We start from the raw sequence: 18,578 nt of genomic DNA, 5'->3' as shown, positions 1-18,578 counted from the left end.
TGCTGTGAAAGTGCTGCACTCAATATGCCAGCAAATTTGGAAAACTCATCAGTGTCCACAGGACTGGAAAAGGTCAGTGTTCATTCCAATCCCAAAGAAAGGCAATACCAAAGAATGCTCAAACTACCACACAGTGGCACTCATCTCACACACTAGTAAAGTAATGCTCAAAATTCTTCAAGACAGGCTTCAGCAATACGTGAACCATGAACTTCCAGATGTTCAAGCTTGTTTTAGAAAAGGAAGAGGAACCAGAGATCAAGTTGCCAACATCCTCTGGATCATGGAAAAAGCAAGAGAGTTCCAGAAAAACATCTATTTCTGCTTTATCGACTATGTCAATGCCTTTGACTGTGTGGATCACAATAAACTGTGGGAAATCCTGAAAGAGATGGGAATACCAGACCACCTAACCTGCCTCTTGAGAAATCTGTATGCAGGTCAGGAAGCAATAGTTAGAACTGGACATGGAACAATAGACTGGTTCCAAATAGGAAAAGGAGTACGTCAAGGCTGTATATTGTCACCCTGCTTATTTAACTTATATGCAGAGTACATCATGAGAAACGCTGGACTGGAAGAAGCACAAGCTGGAATCAAGATTGCTGGGAGAAATATCAATCACCTCAGATAAGCAGATGACACCACCCTTATGGCAGAAAGTGAAGAGGAGCTAAAGGGCCTCTTGATGAAAGTGAAAGAGGAGAGTGGGAAAAGTTGGCTTAAAGCTCAACATTCAGAATATGAAGATCATGGCATCCGGTCCCATCACTTCATGGGAAATAGATGGAAAAACAGTGGAAACAGTGTCAGACTTTATTTTTGGGGCTCCAAAATCACTGCAGATGGTGACTGCAGCCATGAAATTAAAAGACGCTTACTCCTTGGAAGAAAAGTTATGACCAACCTAGATAGCATATTCAAAAGCAGAGACATTACTTTGCTGACTAAGGTCCATCTAGTCAAGACTATGGTTTTTCCAGTGGTCATGTATGGATGTGAGAGTTGGACTGTGAAGAAGGCTGAGCGCCGAAGAATTGATGCTTTTGAACTGTGGTGTTGGAGAAGACTCTAGAGAGTCCCTGGACTGCAAGGAGATCCAACCAGTCCATCCTAAAGGAGATCAGTCCTGATTGTTCATTGGAAGGAATGATGCTAAAGCTGAAACTCCAGTACTTTGGCCACCTCATGCGAAGAGTTGACTCATTGGAAAGGACTGATGCTGGGAGGGATTGGGGGCAGGAGGAGAAGGGGACAACCGAGGATGACATGGGTGGATGGCATCACTGACTCGATGGACGTGAGTCTGAGTGAACTCCGGGAGTTGGTGATGGACAGGGAGGCCTGGCGTGCTGAGATTCCTGGGGTCGCAAAGAGTCGGACACAACTGAGTGACTGAACTGAACTGAACTGAAACATATATCACTCCCTTTATGAAAAGGTGGAAATTTTCCCCTTCCCTTGAATCTGGGTTATATCACTTCCCTTGATCAATGGGATGCAGGGAAGTGCCACTGTTCCGCTTCTGGGCCTGGTAGCTTCCACTTTCACTCCTTTGAAGGTCAATAACTACTCTGCAGGAGGGAGGCCATTATGGATCTTCCAGCTTCATTTGAGTCTCCCTAAACAACTCCAGTACTCTTGCCTGGAAAATCCCATGGATGGAGGAGCCTGATAGGCTGCAGTCCATGCTAAGGGTCAGACACGATTGAGCGACTTCCCTTTCACTTTTCACTTTCCTGCATTGGAGAAGGAAATGGCAACCCACTCCAGTGTTCTTGCCTGGAGAATCCCAGGGACAAGGGGGCCTGGTGGGCTGCCGTCTATGGGGTTGCACAGAGTCAGAAAGGACTGAAGTGACTTAGCAGTAGCAAAGAACGCTAAATAGACCAGAGATGAGCTGATTCCATGAACTCTGCCCTTTATAGAATCGGAACAAATACATTTGTTGCTGTTCTAAGTTTCTGATATTTGGAAGTGGGCTTATTTCCTAGTAACAGGAGACTGAAACAGAAATTAGAATGTGGACATGAAGTGTTGTTGTAAGAAAAACCTAAAATGTGTGACATGGACTTTACTTCCAGACAGTAACTAGAGAGAAGACTGTTACTGGAGCTTGGAAAAGTGGTAAGGAAATTGCCATGGAAGATTGGAAAAAAGGCAGCCCAGGTTATGTGTTGGCAGAATGTTTAATGTTACTGTTGCCTGTGGTAACACAAGTGATAGAAAATGTGCCTAATGAACTTATGAATCTAGCCAAGGAGATTTCCAGGCAGAATGCTGAAAATACCAGTGGTCTTCTTTTAGCTGTGTATGATAAAGTAAAAAAGAAAAAAAAGTACTAAGTAAACTTATGTTTGGTTTTTAAGCAGAATTCTAGCCGAAGAAAGATTTGGAAAATAAGAAATGGCCCCAGGATAAAGATCAAATCATGTGTGGTTGCAAAATCTTTTTTTTTTCCTAATTTAAAAAAAAATTTTTTTCAAAAAATTTATTTATTTTTTACTTCACTGGATCTTTGTTGCTTTGCACAGTCTTTCCCTAGTTGTGACAAGTGGGGGCTTCCTTGCAGTGGCTTCTCCTGTTGCAGAGCACAGGCTTCAGTACTTGTGGTTTGCAGGCTCAGTAGTTGCGGCTCAGGGGCTCTAGAGTGCAAGCTAAGGAGTTATTGGTGCACAGGCTTAGCTGCTCCAGGCATGAAGGACCTTCCCAGGCCAGGGGTGGAACCCAGATTCCCTGCATTGGCAGGCAGATTTCCATCCATTGCTCCACCAGAAAAGTCCCTTTTATTTATTTTTAAGATTCCAGAAAGATTTAATGTGGTACTTTGAAGGCCATCTCAGGGTTTCTGAGAATCTTAAGTATTGTTCCAGCTTGACAAACTCAGATCTTTTTTAGAAAGGATAATCAATATGAATAATCAATGTGAATTTTGGAACATTTGGATGTTAAGCCTCATTAAAATTTACAGAAATTCCTCAAAAGTTTTGAGAAAAATTCCATCGGATATAAATTTTGGAGCACGGAAGGAACCTCAATAAGATGTATTGAAAGCCCACAGAATTTTAAAGATAATTATATTAATGAAAGGACTGCCAGGTTGGACACAGAAACAGTTCAAAAAGGAAAAGAAGTTTCTGGGCCTTCGAGTCTCTACTAACATGACGCAGATTGAGAGAACTACTCAGGAACAAATATGGACCATTCTTAAGGAAAAGGAAAGACATCTCAGAGAGTGGAATCAAGAGGCCAGAAGGCAAAGCCAAAGACCGATCAGATGACAGATTAAAGTGAAGATCAGCAAACTACAGCCCACAAAACCAATCCAGCCTGTTTTAGGGTAGCCCACAAGCTAAGAGGCCTGGCAGCTCCCGCTTTTGCTTCTTGAGAGCTGGCTGCCCTTACTATCCTGGTGTAGAGGAGGACCTGGCAGATGACAGTCCAAAGGACAAAGAGGTCCAGCCTGCTCCCAGGCATTCCAGCAACCCCAGTGGAGGCACCAGACAAATGAGTGAAATGCCTTTCCATCCTGCAACCCCAGTTGAGCAGCCCCACCCAACATTACTGAGAAGAGACTAGCTGTCCCCTGAGTCCTGTCCACATTGCAAAATCATGAGTAAACGGTTTTATTTATGTTTGAACCACTAAGTTTTGGTGGTATTTGTTAAACTGCGATAAGTAACTTGAGTGCATTTTTCCATCTCTGGACTGGGCAGGAGACTTTATTTGGGCTCCAGTTTCTACATCTATAAAAATCAAGGACTGGATAAGTAGTCTGTTAAGGCCCCTCTCTGCTCTAACATTCTATTATTGGGTGAATAATTCTATTGTTTGCTAAGTTTTAGTGAGTGCCTACCACTGCTGCTGCTGCTGCTGCTGCTGCAGCTGCTAAGTTGCTTCATTCATGTCTGACTCTGTGCAACCCCATAGCCTGCAGCCCACCAGGCTACCCCGTCCCTGGGATTCTCCAGGCAAGAACACTGGAGTGGGTTGCCATTTCCTTCTCCAATGCAGGAAAGTGAAAAGTGAAAGTGAAGTCGCTTAGTCGTGTCCGACTCTTAGCGACCCCATGGACTGAAGCCTACCAGGCTCCTCCACCCATGGGATTTTCCAGGCAAGAGTACTGGAGTGGGTTGCCACTGCCTTCTCTGGCCTGTCACTGCTGCTGCTGCTGCTAAGTCACGTCATTCGTGTCCAACTCTGTGTGATCCCATAGACGGCAGCCTACCAGGCTCCCGCATCCCTGGGATTCTCCAGGCAAGAACACTGGAGTGGGTTGCCATTTCTTTCTCCAGTGCATGAAAGTGAAAAGTGAAAGTGAAGTCACTCAGTCATGTCCGACTCAGTGACCCCATGGACTGCAGCCTACCAGGCTTCTCCGTCCATGGGATTTTCCAGGCAAGAGTACTGGAGCTAGCTAGGCACAATTAGTAGTGCTGAGGTACAGCAGATGAAGCGTGAACAAAATAAAGTCAAGGCTTTGGAGGACAGAATGCACAGTAGCAGAGACATAATCTGAGATTTGTTGTTGTAAACATTCTTCCAACCATGGGGGGAAAAGAAAGAAAAAAGGATCTTTGCACAGAGTTTCAAAGGCTCATTTCAACTGGCAGGACTGGCCCCACATTCCTCAGAAAGAGCAATCCATGACCTGCAACAGCTTCCTCTTATGAAAACACCAGTGTGAAGTTCTGCAGTATGAAGCTGACTCTGGCTGTTTAACAGATCTGTATGTTTGGATTTGCTAGATGCCCTAGATAAGCAAAAGCATTCTTGTGGATACTTGGCTCCTAGGTATTCCACATGATTTGAATTAAATCTTATCTTCTGTAGAGTGCCTATCACAGCACAACTGGGAATCAGAGGCTGTGCAACCAGCCGGGAGAACAGAAGGGAGACAGGATCCAGCCCACCATTATTGTCAGTCTATGTTCTCCTTCTGTTCCAAAATATTCAGGGAGTAGGCAGAAAAACACAATTTATGGTTGTAAAGCTTTCAGCCTGAATTGAGGAGCTATAAGAGGAGAGTGAAAAAGTTGGCTTTATTAAAGCTCAACATTCAGAAAATTAAGATCATGGAATCTGGTCCCATCACTTCATGGGAAATAGATGCGGAAACAGTGGAAACAGTGTCAGACTTTATTTTTTGGGGCTCCGTAATCACTACAGATCGTGATTGCAGCCATGAAATTAAAAGACACTTATTCCTTGGAAGGAAAGTTATTACCAACCTAGATAGCATATTTAAAAGCAGAGACATTACTTTGCCAACAAAGGTCCATCTAGTCAAGGCTATGGTTTTTCTAGTGGTCATGTATGGATGTGAGAGTTGGACTGTGAAGAAAGCTGAGCGCCGAAGAATTGATGCTTTTGAATTGTGTTGGGGAAGACTCTAGAGAGTCCCTTGGACTTCAAGGAAATCCAACCAATCCATCCTAAAGCAGACCAGTCCTGGGTGTTCATTGGAAGGACTGATGCTGAAGCTGAAAATCCCAATACTTTGGCCACCTCATGCGAAGAGTTGACTCATTTGAAAAGACCCTGATGCTAGGAAGGATTGGGGGCAGGAGGAGAAGGGGACGACAGAGGATGAGATGGCTGGAAAGCATCACCGACTCGATGGACATGAGTTTGGGTAAACTCTGGGAGTTGGTGATGGACAGGGAGGCCTGGCGTGCTGCGATTCATGGGGTAGCAGAGTCGGACACGACTGAGGGACAGAACTGAGCTGAACTGAAAGGTAAATGGGCTTCCCTGATGGCTCAGTGGTAAAGAATCCGCCTGCCAATTAAGGAGAGGCAGGTTTGATCTTTGGGTGGGAAGAACCCCTGGAGAAGAAAATGGCAACCCACTCCAGTATTCTTGCTTAAAAATCCCATTAACAGAGGAGCCTGGTGGACTACAGTTGGTGGGGTGGTAAAGAGGCAGACACGACTTAGCAACTGAACACAAATGCAAATCAGAGATTGTATCAACAGAATTGCTTTATTTTCTATTTGTCCTTCTGACGGTGTCTATCATGTTTCATTATAAGTGGAAGAAACGGTAACAGCTGTGGGCTGAGTGTTTAGAGACCCCATTTGTGGTCTGGACTTGACTGTGAGCTTGGCAATGATTTCTTGGCCTCGCCATTTCTTAATTCCCAGGAATGAAATGACGCTCAACTAGAAAGTAAAAACAGACGTTAAGCGAGACAGGAGATTAAAACTCTATAGAAGCATCAGATGAAAGAGCTACGTGAGGTGTCTGAAAGGAAAGAATTCAGAGGTGCAGAGCGAGATTTTTGGAATTCTTAGCAAAACTTTCCGGTTACTTTGAGGTGTGAGTACAGTATTTTCACAATCACACACAAAATCATATTTGCGTGCTTGTTGCCACGGTGGTTCATAGAAGCAGAGAATGAAAAGAAAAGAAAAAAAAAAAAGCGAGAAATAGCAAAACCAAGCCAGGGAGCTGAGGTTGAGAGGGGAAAAAAAAAGCCAGTTAGGAAAGAAGGAAGGGAGGAACTTCCTTGTTGGAACTCAAGGTTCAAAGCCACTGGTCCCACCCAGCCTGGGACTGCCTGCCAGGAGGACATGCACAGCTGCCCTGACACGCGGGAGGCCCGGCGTCTCTGGAGGTTTGGGAAAAGGGCGCCTCCCCGGGCTGGAGGGTGGGATCTTGCTCCTGGCTTCGGCCTCCCACCATCTAACCAACAGCCACAGTGTCTCCCTGTGGGCCAACGCGCCCCAAGGCGGAGGAATCCTTTGCCAGCCAGGACCCTGCGGAACTCCCCCTCCCAGCGCTCCTCCCGGGAATGGCCGGTCAGAGGTTAAGCTAATATGTTTGCAGACGGTAACCGGGGGCTGGATGCCAACGGCCCAGCTCAGGGGAATCACGATTTATGTTTCTTAGAACTATTCTTTCTTCCATTGCATCGACGCCTTAAAAAAAAAAAATGACTTAACCAACCTCACAGTCGACTAAAGTCTTGCAACTGTACTGATACGAACCTGAGGCAGGGCTGAGAACTCGACGTGGCGCTGGAGAAGCAGAGAAAGGGAGGAAAAAGAGGCCGCTAATAGGCCTCGGGGAAGTCTCAGCAGCGCTTTACCGGAGGGTACGGCAGTGGGCGCGGGGCCACTCCCACTGGCGCGGCCCAGGGAATGTTCCAGGGCGAGGCGGCCCTGGCGGGCGCGCGGGGTGGGAAGGGTGAGTCACCCCCAAGTCCGGCTGCTAGCAAGGGAAGGGGCAAGGGAAGGCGGGGCGGGGCGGGCCTCTAGTGCACCGGGAGGATGTGGTGACTATAAAAGCCCCACCCAGGCCAGCCGGCTCTGTTCAGATTCTGGGGACGCTCAAAGCGCACTGCGCCCAGCCCAGGTAAGCGGGACGCCCGCCAGCCCGAGGCCGCCGAGCTAGCGGGGGCGGGGTGAGGGGGGGCGCGGTGCGGAGAGGCAGGGAAGGAGTCAGCCTTGCAAAGAGAAGCTCTGGCGACGGGGACCCGGGAGAGGGCCGGAGAGATCGTCTGCACTAGGGGCTCGGCGGGGAGGGTGCCTAGTGCCGAGGAGGTTTGGACAGGAGTGAGGGGCGCCGGGTGTGCTGCGGCCTGGGGGTTGCAAGGCAGAAGGAGGGGTCGGGCATCCCTCCCGAGTGCACGTAGGAAGCCAGACGAGGTGGCGCCGGGGAGGGGGCCAGAGGGAGGCCCCACATTCCAGACGCGCCAGGCGATGCGGGGGGCTGGGTGTGGCCACCCTAGGAGCCCCGGGTCGGGAGGAGAGCGGAGGGTGTGGCACCCTCTGCATTGAACACGAGCCTTACGGCCATCTAGAAAGGGATCCCCAACTGTTGCAAGTTAACTTGACTTGAAACAAATGTGCATTTGTGGAACTTGTGCCAACCAGCAAGAGGGAAGCAACTGGACGGATGATAAGGGGTAGGGGTTTTTAGCAGCGACCTCCTGCCCCTATAGAACAGAACAGAACGAAAGAACCTCAGCTCCTTCTCCTTTGTCTAGATTATCCTGTAGGAGAGCACTTCTGATTTCCGTGTATCTGAAGAGTTTCCAATTTGCCTGACCACTTTTGCTTCAGGAAGGAAGTGTCCCCCGTGGTTCTGTGGGTAGAGTTGTCACTGACTGACTGGCGCTGATGCGACAATGAGTCAAAGGCAGAGGGTACAGAACAGGGCGTGGCCCCCTAGGCCTCTCCCTGTGGCTCTGTGAGATCGGCCCTAGCTCCTGGCGTGGAGGGCTGTTTTCCATCAAGGCGCGGTTAAGACGGTGGGAAGTGGGCATCTATTTCCTTATGGATGAAAGTGGTTTAAGAATTGCCCCTGAGGGTTATTATCAAAGGTTCCAAAACATGTTCATTCAAAAATAAATTTGTAGAGCACCCTGAAAGCATTGTGTCATACCAAAGCAGTATCATTCTTTTTGTATTAAGGTTTACCATTTTAAAGCTATTGGACGGTATTCTCAATTTGTGTATAAAAGAGCAGTACCCTCATAGGGACTGACTGGGTCTTTATCCAGAACCATAAGGTCATGGAGTCCAGGGTTCCCTTGAGCTCATACTGACTGTTTTGATAGGTTCTATCCAAAATGTACCATATTGTGCCTGTCTGGACCTTGGTCATTTGGAATGTAGAAGGCACTGTCGCACTGAAGCAATGTTGTAGAAGGCACTCCCATAGAAAGTACTGATCGTACAGGCCCAGCTTGGGGGTTCAGAGTGGTGGGAAGTGGGAGGGAAGATGTGTAGGTAAGAAGAAAAAAAATCACTGAAATATTTTACTGGAAGTCTTCTTAGTTTTAATGCTGGCCTTGATCACATTATTGTAATTGTAATTATGGCCTTATCACCATCTCCACTTTTCTCTGTATTCCTCCTGCCTCCTTGGAGATCCTCCTCCCTGACATATTGCAGAAGCTCGACCAGGCTTATCCAGTTCTGATGCATTCCCCCCATTCCTCCTCCTTCACTGCACTTACTATACCCAGCTGGAGAGTAGCAGATTGAATCCGTATTTGTTAAGATTCAGTATTAGGAAGGTTGGTGGTCCTAAAATCCTTAGCAACTCAGGGGAGTTGTGTTATTTAAAAAATAGCAAGGTACCTTTTTGAACCTAAGCATTTTAATTTATAATATTTAAGGCCATGGAATCAGAGGGCCACATAATATCCAGGCAGTGTGAAGGAAGATCTCAGATGCGGCCAGGTTCGGTGTCCTTACTGGTCAGAGGCGTTAAGACTGCTGCCTGTGGAACTCTCCTCCCTTCTAACTCCATCTGTTATCTCAAAGCTTAAGTCAAGGCTTTCCCCAGAAATAAATTGCATCTGCCATGGAAGGGTGCGACTATCAAACTAAATTGTTTTAGTTGGAGTTTTATGATTGCAGGACTGCCTGGATTTTGTGATTTCCTGTAGTGCCAAGTGGCTTGCCTGTTGTAAGGAAATGCCCAGGAAATACTGCTGACTCACTGGCTTTGATCATGAACTTGGTTTGGGACTGGGGTGTCAATATTTAACATCCTCTGTCTTTAAGCTATTAAAAATACTGTATCGATTGATATGTCTACAGTCGTGGCCATTAGTTTCCTGACTGATTTCTAATTTAAGTATTTTTCCTGGCAAGGTAGATATCCTCCTACATTGTTATTGATTTTGGGGTTTGTAGGCTCTTCCTGCACGGGCCTTTGTCCTTCCTTTGTGTGGGGCTGTGGGCCTGCTGAGGCATTTCTTTCAAACTGAGGGTGGGTGTGCCAGATGAACATCCCAGGCTCTCCTGGGCTGCCTTAAACATCTCTTCATTCGACAGTATTTATTAAGCATCTATTATGTTCCACTGAGATGTTCCATCTACTATGTTCCCTGGTGGCTCAGAAGGTAAAGACTCTGCCTGCAATGCAGGAGAACTGCGTTCAATCCCTGGGTCAGGAAGATCCCCTGGAGAAGGAAATGGCAACCCACTCCAGTATTCTTGCCTGAAGAATCCCATGAACAGAGGAGCCTGGTGGGCTACAGTACATGGGGTCGCAAAGAGTCGGACACGACTGAGCGACTAACACTTCATTTTCACTTCATATTCTAGTCGCTAGTATAAGTACTTAGGGATATAGCAGTGAACAAAACAGACCCCCCCCCAAAAAAAAAGCACCACTCTGCTCTTTAGGTTTTAAATCTAGTGAGGAGAAAAACAAAAATGAGTGAATTGTATAGGCAGTAATTGATTGTGAACTTTACGTTTTCCCAAATTAATATTAGCTTCCGAACTTGATTGGGGCTCATTTCCCCTTTAATCCAGCTGTTCCACAGACCTGAGCTTCATGTTTAACCTCCTAGGCAAAGTGTTGTTGCAGGTTATCATGACTTAACCTGCCTTCTGGATTTGACTGTAAGAACAGAAATGGAATACTCTTTTTTTTTTTTTTTTTTGGCGTACTGGAATCCACCTTTTTTTTTTTCTCCCCTGGTGCCACACCCTATTCTCATTGTAGGCTACATCAGAGGACAGGAGTCTCCAAATAAAAGATTCCCCCCTACCCAACTCATTCACTGTCAGATCTCTTTTTCCTCCTCCAGTTGCCAGATGTGGTCCCCATCTACTTAGCTGGGGAGCAGGTCAGCAGAAAGGGTCAGGAGGTGCCCAGGCTTGCCCTTCTCAGTGGGTCCACTGAGATGACCTCCAGAGCTCTCTCACAGGGTACAGCCTGAAGGTTTTTAAACCATCTTAGTTCAGTCTTGTCAGAGAGAAGTCAGTGCATTACAAGTGGTCTGAGTTATCCTCCCAGGCTTGGTGCGAAAGTTCTGAGTCAAGGGAGTGTCTGTCACATGGACTCCCTGCTCTTTGTCTCCCTGCCACACCCGTCTCCACACTCCCAGCTCAGAGGAAATCAGAGTCCCAAGGCCATTTGCAAACCCTTACTCCCTCCTGCCTCCTTTCCCACTTTGCTTGCCATGGCAGATGTAGGTTACTTTTCCACATTGTCCTGTGGACAGAGCTAGGACCCAGGGGGCCTAAATGAGGTATAAATGAGGGGCTGTGGGAGTTGGGAAGAGCTGCAGATCACGAGAAAGAGTCTGTCCCCTGAATGGATCTATTGGACATTACAAAGATGTGAATAGAGGCTGGGAACTGATGCCTCCAGCTCTTTATGTGTGGAACTAGAACTGCATATGAGATATTCAGTCTGAGGAAGAGAAAGAAAATTGAGAAAGGAGAGTGTATTGGAAAAGAAGGGGGAAAGGACAAAATGTGGAAAGAGCCACTATGTGTAAAACATACCAAAATGTCAGTGAATACCTCCAGTGTGCTGAGCACTCATGCTCAGACCTATAGGGAAATGGCAGTGAGTAAGACAGAAACCCTGGGGGCGAATAGAGTGGAAGACTGACTTTATACTCTCAGCTCTGATACTTCACAGACACGCCAAGAGAGACAGGAACCCGGAGCAGGGAGAGGTGCAGGAGAAAGTTAACAGTAATTTTTGTACCCTGAAGTTGCATGAGGATGTCAGCTGATCCACATTGAGCATTCCCAGTACTGGGGACTTGAAAAACCCAGACATGGAGGTCACGGAATAGCACCGAGTGTGTTTGGAGAATTACCAATCCAATCCAACTTCGGTGCTGAGTGTTTGTGTGTGTGTGTGTGTGTGTGTGTGTGTGTGTGTATGTGTGTGCTTTAAGGAAAAGTAGGTAGAATCCAGAGTGTGGAAAATCTTGAATGCTGTGTAGACTTTTTACTGTAAGCAGCAGGGCCCCACTAGAAATGTAATACGTGGGCCATAAAACAGTGAAATTGAGTTGTAGATGTGAAGACCTTGATTTCTCAACCCTGAGAGTGCTTGGAGCCAAGTGACATCATTCTTCTGTGTGTCTCTTTCCGCCTACTCTAACCCTGCATCAGAAGATTGACTGAGAGGCTCTGAGAGCTTGAGGCTGCATTGTGTCTGAAGTTAGCAAACAAATATTGATTCAGATCAGGCAGCAAAAGGGACAGGCCAGAGCAAGTTCTGCTGTGTCCATCCTGCTCTGTGTGAGCAAGGCCACTGGGCAGAATTCCAGGATTTCTCGGGAATGACTTGCGCTTGTGACTCAGACATTAATCAAGACCATAAAAACCAAGGGGGAAACGGGGTGCTTTCAGAAAGGTTCTGTTAAATAAAAATGGTTTGGGGAAGGGGTGGAGAGTGGAGTACAGTGGGAGCTCCACCTCTTCCCCCCGACTCATGAATTTTTTTTTTTTTTTTCCTTGCTTTTGGTTTAAAATTTCAGTCTGGTCCTGTAGACAGAGGACTGCAAACAAGAGCTTGGTGGGGAATCCCAGCCCTCCACCCCCACACCCTCACCCATTTTTTTTTTAATTTTAAAACTCCTTTGTATCATTCAGTTCCTGATTGATTCATCATGGTTGCTAGGGATGTGTTTTGTGGTAACACATCAACACTCCACATTTTAAAAGTGGGTGTGACCACGAAACTGCTGGGTTTTACTCAGGTTCTGCTGTGCAGATGAGCCCGTTGCAGTGTGTTTTTGTTTGTTTGTACAAATTGCTATTCGGGCTTTTTGGATCTGGTTCTTCATAATTCATATCAGTAGGACTTGTTTTTATTATTTGAAGTGCTAACTTCTGGTTTACTTTTTGTTTTCCACCTTTTTGCAAGCTTTGTTTTACTTTTTACTGGGTGGGGGTTAGGGGAGAGTTTACAGCTGTTTTACTTGTACAGCTTGTAACTATGTTGTGAAAGTGAAGCATTGAAGTACAGTATAATCTTTTTTTTTTTAAGATAAACCCTTAAGTTATTAACAGCCTCATTTGTTAATATTTTCAAGGCCAGAGGAAACTGTCTGTTCCCTTCATTAGGGTGGGGTGTCTGAGTTCCCTTCCCAGTAGTGAGTTATTTCGAGCCAATTTGAAATGGGTGTGGCTCTTTCAGTCAGTCTCCTTGTACCCCTCTGGTTATTTTCTTAAAAAACTTTACCTGATAAAGGTAATTTTAACAGTCTTGTCTAGTCACCCAGCCCTTTTCTGTTATGTGGAGGTACTCATCAACAGATTGAATTTGCTGATTTTTGTTTTTTTCTTTCCTGCAAGTTGAAACCAGTTGGAGATCTGGGTGAGGTTGTAGTGTTGGAACGGTTGATGGCATTTTCATGTTCCATAGAGAGATCTACCAGAAAAGAAGCGGCGATTCTGCTTATAATGGGCTTAGGAATTTTTCATTGTGCTGAGTGGTCAGTAGGGGTGGAATTGTCCCCGATGGTATGGACAGTTACCGTCCTAACAATAGGTACACCAAGGCAGAGCTATTGTTTCAGTAAGAAAATTCAGCCTCCAGAGCAAATACTGTGAATGGATACTGTGAGTATTGGGGTCAAATCCCTTTCCACAGCCACACTTAAATATGCACCATCCAGAAACTTACCTCTCAGGCCCCCACATGCCACCACATTAGACGTGGCTGGTTTTAAACCTGGCCTTATATCTTCATACCCCCGGAACACTCACCCGTGTCTCATCTCCTCCAACTTTCCCCTGTTGTTCTGGCTTGAGCCTTCCAGAGTGAGTGACTGCCCTTCTCAAACTAGTCAGTATGTCACCTCTCAGGTATTTAGCCAGCCTCATGCATGCTTTTATCTTTCTCTTCTCTTTTAACCTCTTGGAATGAAGATCCACTGTGGTGAAGTTGAAAGGGCCCTTGAGTCTGAGGACCTGGACCTGGGCCTCCCTTCATCGTTAGCTGGGTGACCTGGTCTTGTCTTCCTGGGCCAAGAAAGGAAGAGAGCTGGAAGGTCCTGCAGAAGTGGAGTCAGTGTTACATAGTTTTGTGTGTGTCTGTCTCAGCTTTTAATGAGGGGCAGGCTGAGAGAGAGAGAGTGTGTGTGTATGTGTGTGTGTGTTAGGGGCTTGTTGATTGATTTCCTGGGTGTCACCAGTGTTTGTAACCTACAGTAGCCCTGCCAAGACTTGCTCTTTCCACTTTCAAGGGTAGCTGCACCCTGACATCTTTTCATTAATCAAATGCACTATATTAAGCTAATGTTTTAACAAATATTATGAGTGGCAAAGCCGACTGTTTCTTCTGGAGATTAATTAGTCATCTGCGAAATGACTTTGCATTGCCAGGATCTTGGATGTAGTGAGGAGACCAGGATATGGTGAAGAAATAAATGGATTGGCCGTAGTGAAAAACTAGGACCATGTTTATTTCTAAGGTGAAAATGTCTTTGCTGTTAAGCTTGCATGAAGTAGGAAGTATTTATATGGATGCAGAAGACTCTTGCATGGAGAAATAGCAAGCTTCATGGATCTTGTTTTTTTGGTTATTGTGATATTCTTTTTCTGCAGAATGCTCGTAAATAGTAACATATCAATGTTAATTATGCAAAATATCAAGTCACTGTTTCTGAAAGTTTCTTTAGCACCTGAAGTGTGAAGAGCCTTCTTAAATCTGTTGGGGAACTGGGACTCTGTCCAGCAGATGACTGTTTTGTTGAACTGTACTATGTAGTTGCCGTTTGAATATGTGATGCATGGCAGGAACTCAGGATACTGTTTCACGGCAAGTAAGTCGAGGGGCATCAGAAAGTGTTTCTGATACCAAAAGGTGGGAGACGGTGTTGCGGGGAGGGGGCCGCAGCCACTCTATTGAAGCATATGCCAAAGTGCTAGAGACCTGAGAAATGGGCGGAGTCTGTCGCTAGGAGAAGATGAGGGGAAGACAGTGAGACGGGAGACACGAGCCAAGATGCTGCGGATCAAAGCAGTGGCGGTATGTTTGAGGGGAAGCAAGGGACAGTTTGGCTCAAGTCCCTTTGCCGTTTCTTCTCTTGGAGGGGGCTGTGCCCATTCTTCCTTGTGGCGTGCAGGCTTCAGGAGTCGCAGCAGGTGGTCTTCCCTAGTTGTGGTATTTGTGCTTAGATGCCCCCCGACGTGTAGGATCTTAGTTCCCTGGCCAGGGATTGAACCCACAGCTGCTGCATTGAAAGGTGGGTTCTTAAGTAACTATTGGACCACCAGGGAAGTCCCTCAAGTCCACTTTTGCTAGGGAGTAGATAGAGGGCTGGATGGAGCTGGAGTAAGAGAACATCCCAGAAGGATGGATATTGAACTGTTGTGACAAGGTAAAATAGAGGAATGTAGTTGGTAGTGGCATGAAAGAGCCACTGAGTTGGTGAAAGAGCAGTAGGACTATGGATAGTTAATGGGAAGGGAAATCTGTGGGCTTTTTAAAATCTGATTTTCTTTGTCGGTGTGTTGTGGGCGTGAGAAGGATTATTGAATCACATGTTCTGTGGTACAGCACCAAGGGATCCATCTAGGGCATGGTGAGACCTGTCTCCCAGGCTGGTGCTCAGAGCTGGAAAGGCAGCTTGAAAGAACTACCTGGCAGAACCTCACCTGCCTCTGTGGCTGCGGATTCACCAGAACTGATGTGAAGTGCCTGGTCTAATAAATCCATCCAGAAACAGTTCTGATTTACTGGTCTTCTTTTTGTTTTGGCATTTTTATTTCTTAGCTGCTTACAATGAAGCCTAGAATTCCACAAGGCAGAGGATAACAGTTTATCCCTCACTGCAGACCTGGTCCAGTTCTTACTGAGCCCCGTGAGCGAGAGTCAAGGCCAGATGGTCCGTGTCCTAGGGAGTTCACCTCCGCTTTGGTGAATCTCAGCAGGATACTGAGGTGACCCTATAAAATGTTTCTTGGCCCAGGGTGAAGTTGGGAATTATTAGATTTTACATTCTCCTTCTCACACTAAGTCTTCCAAATCTGGTGTGTACATTACACTTACTTAAGCACATCTCAGTTTGGACTGAGCACCTTTCAATGTTTGATAGCCGGTGGCTGTCTGGTCGCCACGTGGCTGGTGGCTAGTATATTGGACAGTCTGTGCTGAGTGCTGTGTTTAGTCACTTGTCGTGTCCGACTCTTTGCAACCCCATGGACTGCAGCACACCAGGCTCCTCTGTTTATAGGGATTCTCCAGGCAAAAATACTGGAGTGAGTATTCATTTCCCTACTCTAGGGGATCTTCCCAACCCAGGGATTGAACTCAGGTCTCCCGCATTGCAGGCAGATTCTTTACCAAACTGAGCTACATGGGAAGCCCTTGGACAGTCTGGCTACTCTTAAAGAAAAAGCCCTCTTTGAGTGCAAAGTACAGAGTTTGTATGTATTTCCAGCACCCCCTCTACACACACAGCCTCCTGAACTCTCAAGATCCCCCAGCAGAGCAGTGCACTTGTTTTAATTGCTGAACCTACATTGACACATCATTATCACTCAACTCCCATAGTTTATATTAGACTTCACTCTTGGTGTTGTAAACTCTATGGGTTTTCACAGATGTATAATAATATGTATCCACTGTATCACGGCCCTAAAAATCTTTCTAGACTCCGCCAGTTCTTCCCTCCCTCCTTACCCTCTAATCCTTGGCAACCACTGAGCCTCTTACTGTCTCCATGGTTGTGCCTTTTCATGAATGTAATATAATTGGAATCATACAATATGTAGCCTTTTCACACTGATTTTTTCACTTCGTAATATGCATTTGTTACCTCTGTGTTCACGACTTGATAGCTCATTTCTTTTTAGTGCTGAATAATACTACATTATCTGGATGTACCACAGTTTATTTATGGAGGACAACTTTACAAATTAGGATTATATCCCAGTGGTGGGGTATATTGCAGGGATTGGGAGTGTGTGTGATGGTGTCTGAGAGGTGTGGGAATGGAGGAGTTGGAATAGCTGTGACTTTCTTTTTTGCCATGCTTAAAACGTTTCTATAAGCATCAGTTGAGAGAGAAGAGTTGGTGTAGGACAGAGTTTATTGTGAAAGTCTTGCAGAAATATTTCCATAACCACAAATAAAGGCAAATCCTCTTGTCTTATATTCTTATAACTCACTCCCCACAGAGCCTGGAATCTGCCTAGTCCAGAGCCTTCTGATAAACGAGAAAATGTCTGTGTCAAAATACTCCCTCCAAGCCAGTTGTATGAAAACATGTAAACTAAACAAACTATTGGAAGAAAACAGAAAGCTGAATTGCATGGGCACTATTTCCTTGATCAAAGAACATTAAGCACAAAGAGCAGGGACTTCCTGGGTGGTCCAGTGGCTAAGACTCTGTACTCGCGATACAGGGAGCCCAGGTTCTCTCCCTGTTCAGTGAACTAGATCTCACATGCTGCAGCTGAAGATCCTGCATTCCTCAGGATCGGGGATCCCACACACCATGACTGGGACCTGGTGCAAATATATAAAAACATAAAAATAATAATAAAAGAGCAAAACAGGAGTTGCTGTACTTCGGAGGTCATTTCCACTGTTTGAGGACACAGCTCTGCTCTATTTTCTTTGTTTTGGGGAGGCTGCTGCTGAATGACCTGTCTTGTCTCAGCTGAGGTAAATTTCCTGCCAGTTGAGCACTTTTTTTGGCAGGGATTGGTGCATCAATTCCGAGAACTGTGATCGCAAAGCTGGAAAGCCAATTCATTAGGCTGTGGTATCACTGCCCGGTTAAGTGTATTAACTGGAAGATGATATCATTTCAGCCATTTTGAATCTTAAATACAAGGATTATTACTCTTTCATAAGATGAGTTAACATCAGAAGATATGTCCATTGTCTTTCTCAACAGTTTAATATCTTCTAACACCTCTCATCATTGGTGAGCTAAGAGAATAATTAGGGATAGTAATAAAGGGCTCTATTTAGGAATGAGCCACCATGAAAATGCTGTTGATTTCAGTTCACATCCATAGTTTACGGACCCTTTTCAATATATTACTGGTGAAAAATACTGAAGTAATGGCTAGTTTGACAAGATTACTAGTTTTTAGGAGAACCAAAAGATTCAGTCTTATCCTGTTTAGACAAGGTACACTGCTGTTGGGAAGCATTTTGATTTTTGTATTTACAAGTCAGTCATTCCAAGTTCTCTTTGAGCAGAGCAGGAACAAAACTAGCTAGTTCTGTAGTCCATCCCAAACAATGCAAACCATCTCTCAGCTTTAACTTTCTGAGTCACAAGATGAGAATTGCATCTATTTGCAAATATTACTCTAATATCACCAGATGAAATGGTCCAAGAAGTAGAGATTAGTATAATGAATGACTGTGCTCCAGGGGAAGGGAATCTCTTCGTAATAAGGACTTTTTGTTGTACTTTTTTTCCAGCTTCTTTCAAAATGTCTACCGTTCATGAAATTCTGTGCAAGCTCAGTTTGGAGGGTGATGTAAGTATATCATTTTCATTTTGTGTAATTTTTGATAGTTGGGCAACCTCCCGGTAACTGTGCCCCTTCTTTTCCTTGTCCATCTAAAGAAAATGAGGACAGAATTAAGATACTTGTTCCCCTCTTGGTTCCTGTCTTCCCCATTACTTTAGCTGTTCCTGGTAGTTCAATTTGAAAGAAATGTTATGGCTCCAGAAACTGTTTTGGTGTCAGATCAAAATTGGGCATACACTAGTGACATTGATGTGCCTGGAACTTTATCTTCCTATTTACTTAACATGCCAATGATAATACTTGTTATGATGACACAGAACTTTTAGCATCACGCCCTCAGATTTTTATTAATGGCTG

At 45.5% G+C, this 18,578-nt stretch overlaps 1 protein-coding gene across 5 annotated transcripts in view; it reads left to right on the top strand.

The window, feature by feature from the left end:
* Nucleotides 1–18,578, top strand: part of ANXA2 (annexin A2) — a 66,739-nt gene that overhangs the window by 13,870 nt on the left and 34,291 nt on the right. Inside the window, exons 1-2 of one of the 5 annotated variants that reach the window (XM_040226654.1) lie at nt 6,680–7,099; nt 18,169–18,227. In XM_040226654.1, the coding sequence (XP_040082588.1) occupies nt 18,180–18,227 (48 nt within the window). In that variant the 5' untranslated portion in view covers nt 6,680–7,099; nt 18,169–18,179. Of the gene's footprint in view, nt 1–6,679; nt 7,360–7,419; nt 7,548–18,168; nt 18,228–18,578 lie in introns of those variants that run through there. The other 4 variants (XM_040226652.1, XM_040226653.1, XM_040226657.1 and 1 more) reach the window with 4 other exon arrangements.

The sequence above is a fragment of the Oryx dammah genome, unplaced genomic scaffold, assembly GCF_014754425.2.
Source record: "Oryx dammah isolate SB20612 unplaced genomic scaffold, SCBI_Odam_1.1 HiC_scaffold_26, whole genome shotgun sequence".
Classification (NCBI taxonomy): Eukaryota; Metazoa; Chordata; class Mammalia; order Artiodactyla; family Bovidae; genus Oryx; species Oryx dammah.
Note: the sequence above shows the minus strand (reverse complement) of the source record. Positions and strands in the feature narration are given on the sequence as shown.